The 7032-nt window shown below is 36.2% G+C and overlaps 1 protein-coding gene across 1 annotated transcript; it reads right to left on the bottom strand.

Moving 5' to 3' along the window:
• Window positions 1-251: 251 nt before the first annotated feature.
• LOC139890044 (uncharacterized) lies at window positions 252-4865 on the bottom strand. The gene is made up of 5 exons (XM_071872951.1): window positions 4717-4865; window positions 3910-4576; window positions 3251-3794; window positions 2293-3023; window positions 252-431 (listed from the first exon to the last, which is right to left on the bottom strand). The coding sequence occupies exons 1-5, from the start codon at window positions 4863-4865 to the stop codon at window positions 252-254; spliced, it is 2271 nt and encodes a 756-aa protein (XP_071729052.1).
• Window positions 4866-7032: the final 2167 nt, after the last annotated feature.

Here is a 7032-nt window from a genome sequence, read left to right on the forward strand (position 1 = left end):
TCACTCTAAAATGGGGTCTCTCTCTCTCTCTCTCTAGATAAGATGAGCGAGTTTGAGTGGGTGAAATGAGATCTAAAACTGAGTGTGGATCAGTTTAATGACCCCAAACTGACCCTCAAGTGAAAAGACTAAAACACCCTCAAGATACCCCTTAAAAAGAGGTCAAAATCATCCATGACTTACCATTTTCGCGACCGCGATGGCCTGAATTGCGCTCGCGATCTCACCTCAAAAAAAAGCTGATCGAACTTCTACATCTCGCGACCGCGATGTCGCCTTCTGCGACCATAAGATCCCAATATCGCTAACCGTTTTTCTGCTGTTAAATTGCAAAGGGCCATGTTGCGACCTCGACGTGCCATTTTCAGCTTTTTCCTTCGTTTTTGTAGTTCAGGGACTGAAGTTGTCAGATTCTGATTCTGATGTAAATTCTGAAAATGCACAAGTATAGAGTAGACTTTTTGTGGCAGTTTCTGATGCATACATTTACTGACACTTTCTGATGCATAAAATTCAGGGTGTTACAAATTCTTCCACTAATCCCATTGTTAAGATGAATAACATGATGATGATGAGTTGAATTCGAGAGATACCTACGACAAGGTAATTCTGACAAAAAAAAAGTGAACCCAACAAAATATATTCCGAACTTGGTTTCACAACATGTACCAAAAATTATCTTCACCTTAACAGTGGAACACAATTGGCTTAATATTCATATCAAGCTTTGATTTCTCATCTTTGAAAACATGCACGGAAGCCTTGCATCTTAAGACATGTAAATGATGGTAAGAAACATGTGTGTCGCGCCAAAGCCACTTAGGAAAATTCAAATGCCAAGGAACATAAAGGGCTAGATTAATAATATGAATCTCCGTATTCAAAATCTCATTCCAAAAGGAACCTAGCAACTTTTCAGACAAAATCAAACATGCGACACTCATCGAACATTGTTCCGTTAATGGTTTATGCTAAGCCATTTAACTAGAGTGTCTTTGGGTAGTCTTTTGGTGACAAATGCCTTTCACTTTTTCATTAGACATCAAATTAACCAATGTATTCACTGTAATTATCTATTTGAATGCAATTAAACTTACTTCCAGTCACGGCCGGACCTAGGGGTGAGCCAGGTGTACGACCGCGCTGGGCATAAAAACTAACGGAGCATCAAAATTGTAAACTTCATTTTTTCTTTAAGGTAAAATTTTATAAATTGGGGAAATAATGGAAATGCAAAAAAATATAAGCACGATGAATGGTAAGGAAGAAGAGTGACGTGAATAGAAAATTTAAGAATAATTGTAATGTGCATATATAACTTATACATTACAAATAAGTGATCCATTATATATCTACTTTTTAAAAAGTAAATATAAATATATTATAAATATATTATATACTTGAATTGAAAATAGTATTGGTAGTAGTGAATCACTATCAATTTGTATAATTTGTTTTTTAATTTAACTTTTGATATAGGGTTAAAGTCAAAAATAGGCTACAAACTTACACAAATGTACCGATGTCGCCCACAAACTCATTTATGTCCTACTGTCGCCTACAAACTTTCAAAAAATGTGCTAATATCAACATTTTATAGTTTTGACCTGTTACATACTAATTTTGACCTGATAATCTTTTTTTTTTAAGAATTAAGATCCAATCCACGAACAACACGTGTTGATTTTAACCAGTTTAGCCGGTAGCAAGTCATTTTTGTTTACATTGGTACACTTTTTGGAAGTTATTGTTTACATCGGTGCACTTTTTGAAAGTTTGTAGGCGACAGTATGACGGAAATGAGTTTATGGGCGACATCTGTACATTTGTGTAAGTTTGTAGCCTATTTTTGGCCATATATATATATATATATATATATATATATATATATATAAATTTGAAGATCAAACACACATTACGATCTTCTAAAATATATTATAATATATAAACATGATTTTCTTTAAAGGCACTTTATTAATATTATTACAAATAAACTGTACAAGATGGGGAAATCCCCTACACAAATTCTCATAGATTATACAATAGTTCAAGTGAGAAGATAGTTAAAAATACAAAGGTTGTAATCTAACAACTTAACACTTAGGAAGTAGAGGTTAACAAACTTTGTGGATTGTGTAACCAAGTAAGCCAATCGATCTTCTTATTTTTGTATCGCTTCGCAATTCATTCGTAAGACTTTACTTGAATCTCGTTCAATGCAATTGGCGGATTCCAACTTTTATTATTAAAAACTTTATGATTTCGGTTTTTCCAAATTAGGTAGCCGCGCACCCACTCCACCGCTTGCCAAATATTCGCACCCAAAGCCGACGAATGAACCGGAGTATTACCACAAAATGCATCATTTATACTTAGATTAGAAAACCCATTCATACCCCACCAATTACAAACCCTATGCCAAATCTCGATGGCGTCCTTGCAAAAGATCAATGAATGTTCTACCGTCTCTATATTGTCATCACAAAGAGGACATCGCACGGAGTGAAGGTCGATGCCACGCTTATCGAGTTCTGACAAAACGGGTAACTTCTTTCGTTTAGCTCTACATACATAAACCTCCACCTTTTTTGGAACCAAGTTGTTACGCAAAGTTTCACTAACATTCGAGATCGTTGGGAATATAACCGAGGCAATTTCATCCGCAAGAATTTTTGTAGCGAAACTACCATTACCTCCCAACGACCAACACCATGAATCATTCTTTTCTGAATCAATTTTCGCCGACCTGATCAGCTCGTTCAGCTCGCGAAATTCAGCATCAGTCCTCCCGGTTGGAGGTCGAATCCATCTCCACGAACCCGTAACTCTGTCACCTTCGCCGCACACTCTCTCGAATATAATATCATTGATATTGGATTCCAAATATGCGAGTCTCTTTAATTTAACTTTAAGAGGCACATCCGAAATCCAACAATCATTCCAAAAAGAAGTACTTTTGCCATCACCAATTTTTATTTTGAAAGAAGTCTTCAAATTGACACCGAGATTATCAATGCGTAAACCTGTTTTAATAATACTAAGCCAAGTAGAGTTAGCCATATAAGAATGAGGTTGACCCACCGAATCAAGTAAACCCGAATTTCCATAGATACTTTTTATGACCTTAACCCACAAGGAATTGGTTTCGGTTAAAAACCTCCACCACCATTTGACGATTAAAGCCATATTTTTGCAATCTAAGGAACCCAAATTTAACCCCCCCCCCCCCCCCCCCCCCTATCAAAAGGACGAATAACAATGTCCCATTTAACCCATGATATCTTTGCCATATCCCGAACCGCCCCAAATTTTTTTTCATAGAAGTGCGAAAAGTAATATAACGGTAATCTATTTGAAACCGACTTAACGAGAGTCAAATGCCCACCACATGACATCACACGAGCTTTCCAATCCGCCAACCTTTTTTCAAACTTGTTCACCCCCGGATTCCAGTTGACCTTTTTAATCATTTTAGCACCAATCGGAAGGCCAAGATACGTACAAGGAAAAGTACCAACTTTACAACCAAATAACCGAGCCATATCCTCCACCTCACTAGTATCAACCTCCACACCATAAAGATTACTTTTGTTGTAATTGATATTTAGACCCGATGCAAATTCAAAACACTTAAGTAGCTTCAACAAACTATCGATATTCACCATACTCCACTCCCCGAAAAACATCATGTCATCCGCATATTGTAACAAAGATATGGTAATTTTGTTGGTACCAACTTCAACACCTTTGAATAGATTATTCGCGACCGAAGATTTTGTAAGCCAATTTAGACCCTCCGCCGCAATAATAAATAAGAAAGGCGAAAGAGGATCTCCTTGTCTAACCCCCCTTTCGAGTTTAAATTCTTTTGTCAGAGACCCGTTAACAAGAATTAAAATCGAGGCTGACTTGAGACACGAATGAATCCATTTCCTCCATTTTTTCCCAAACCCCATTTTCTTTAACATTTCCAATAAGAACTCTCCAAACCCCATTACTTTTAAGGTTCTTATGTTTGAGGAAATAAAGAGTTTCATTCTCAATTAAAGCACCATCAATGATGTTCCTACCCTTTATAAACGCGCTTTGATCGTATCCCATAAGTTTAGGAACAACTTTCCTAAGTCTATTCGAAAGTAGCTTCGCAACAATTTTATAATAACTCCCAAGCAAACTAATAGGTTGATTATCATTGAGACAAACCAGATCTTTCATATTAGGTATAAGAGTAATAAACGACGCATAACAACCGGATGAGATAACTCCATTCTCCCAAAACGAGTTAATAGCCGAAATAAGATCTTGTTGAATAATACCCCAAATTTTTTTGTAAAACCTTAAGTTAAAACCATCCGGACCCGGTGCTTTTGTACTACCGCAACCCTTTACCGCCTTCCAAATTTCTGCTTCACTAAACTCATTTTCTAAAGCATCAGCTTCTGCCATAGATAACCCAAAAACAGAAGGGCTGCTGGAATCGGGATGATCTGTTTCACTACTAGAATCGTGGCCCACTGGGCTGCCATTATTAGGCCTGTTAATGAGTTGCGGTCTGTCTTGCTGAGGTGTAGTAAACCTAGTCACAAAATGTTGAAAACTGCATCTTTAACTTCACACGAGTTCTTGCACTAAATTCCATTTATATGAATACCTCTTATATTAGCTTTATTATACTTCCTCCGAATCGTGTTATGAAAATACTTAGACTTCTCATACCCCTCAAGAACCCAACGTACCCACGCCTTTTGTTTCAACGTTATTGATTCGATGTTTTCTTTCTCGATCCATTTTCTCCTACACTCTAACCAATCCTTTAGATCTTGCTCACTAAGGGTATTGTTTTCAGCCTTCACCTCCCAATCCATAGCAAATTTTTACGGTCTCTAATTTCACCATCTAGACTACCGAAGGTATTTGTACTCCACAATCTCAAAGCCGACTTAACATTTTTTAACCTATCACGAAAATTACAATCTTTTCTCAAACCAATAATAGGAACCTTCTAAGCTTCTTCTATAATCTTATCCACCCCTTTTTTTATCGAACCATGCATCAAAAACTTTAAACGGTTTCGGACCATAGTCAATGACTTTATCACGAAGCAAAAGAGGATAATGATCCGATAATCTTCTATCCAAGGCAATAATTGAGAGATCCTCCCAAAGATAAACAAAATTATCCGTAGCAAGAAACCTATCCAACTTACTCAACTTCACCCCATCGCTACTTACCCTCGTGATTTTATTACCACTAATTGGAATATCAACCAACCCATTCCTAGAAATAAAATCATTAAAAAGATTCGCACGACTTTGATGGAAATGACAATTAATCCTATCCGAACTATCCCTAACCTCATTAAAATCACCGCATAACAACCAAGATGACTTTAACTTATTCATAGTCTCATCCAAGGAGTCACAAAAAATTTTCTTTCTAGCATCATCATGAGGCCCGTAAACGTTGACAATCACCGACTCTTGTCCGAAATGTTTCCATTTCCCATGAATTTCAAGGAAGAATTCATATCCCATCGCATCAATAATTTCAAAACAACCCATATACCAAATTATTAAGAAACCCCCTGAGTTGCCCATCGCTCCCTTTTGAACATAACCAAAATCATAGTTGCCCCATAGATTTTGTACCCAAAGATCACTCACAATATGACATCTTGTTTCTTGAATACTAGGCCTTTCATTTACACACATACCCTTAACCCAACCAAATTTACCCTCAACCGCAAAGACCCGAACATTTAGTGATAGAATCTTCATGATAAAACAAAAGCAGAACGAAGGGAAAAAAGACAGAAGAGACTTACCGGGGCACCTCAATCCGATTTTCTCTCCATAGTCTCTTAATTCATCATTATTGACCTAAGTTTTCACATCCTGTGATGAACCTCCATTCGATCGCCTATGATTCGAGTTTTCTTTGTGCCTCTGTTGGGACGTCTGCCACAAGACTTGCACCTATACTTTGTTTTCTTTTCGCAATTGGAACTACATTTTGCCATTTTCTTAAATCGCATTATTCTTGATGATGCCCTACAGTTACCCATTAGTTTCCAATAACACTCACTACAAGTAGAAATCTCATTCGACTTCGATGAATTACCCGATGCACAACAATATCTTTTATTCGAATACCTAGATTTAGGAATGGACTTATTACTCGTTACATTTTCTTTCATTGGATTACAAACTTCACCTTCATTTAACCCATTAAGATTTTCGGTAGGCCCAATAGGAATTGGCCCGTTACATCCGTTACTACTAGGGATGGAAATGGATGTCCGATCCATTAGATATCCATCCGATCCGATCCATTTAGATGGATATGGATGATCTAAACGGATGATAGATGGATACGGATATGGATATGGATGATGTGAAAAATTAGTGAATCGGATATGGATGACAATTTATCATCCATGGATATATCCATTTATCACCTGAAATACATATATACATAAAAATATATACGTGTTTACTTAAATATATGCATATATATTTAAATATCCTTATATGTGTACATTATAAATCATTAAAATGTTATCGAAAATATAAATTACGAAGATACAACTATGTAAATAGTATTAATTTTATATATCGTACATATATTACACATTTTTGTTAAAAATATTTTGATGATTACATTGCATAATAGGAATATTTTTTAAAAAACTTAGCATCCAACGGATACCCGATTACCCGCTTAATCCAACGGATATGGATATGGATGGATGAAATATATTTAAATGGATATGGATATGGATATGGATTTTAAAAGTTAAATGGATATGGATATGGATATAGGCTGTGACGACCCGTCCAAAAATCTATGTACGGATCATCAACAACAGGTCCATTACACGGTATAACGCTATATGCTGTTATAAAACAAGTTTTGCATTCATGAAAAGGTAACGTTTTTACCAACGTCAAATGTTTTACAAAGGTAACATGCTTCTACGAATAGAAAGCATTAACAGAAGTACGTGACACTAAGGTGATTACAAAACCATGG

This window comes from Rutidosis leptorrhynchoides, chromosome 2 (assembly GCF_046630445.1).
Source record: "Rutidosis leptorrhynchoides isolate AG116_Rl617_1_P2 chromosome 2, CSIRO_AGI_Rlap_v1, whole genome shotgun sequence".
Lineage (NCBI taxonomy): Eukaryota > Viridiplantae > Streptophyta > Magnoliopsida > Asterales > Asteraceae > Rutidosis > Rutidosis leptorrhynchoides.

Coding starts and splice junctions, on each gene's coding strand:
- LOC139890044 (XM_071872951.1), bottom strand. CDS start 4,865: ATGGATTGGGAGGTGAAGGCTGAAAACAATACCCTTAGTGAGCAAGAT. Junction 3,795..3,909: donor TGGATTCATTCGTGTCTCAA/GTCAGCCTCGAT, acceptor ATTGCGGCGGAG/GGTCTAAATTGGCTTACAAA. Junction 3,024..3,250: donor TAAATGGGACATTGTTATTC/GTCCTTTTGATA, acceptor TTATTAAAACAG/GTTTACGCATTGATAATCTC.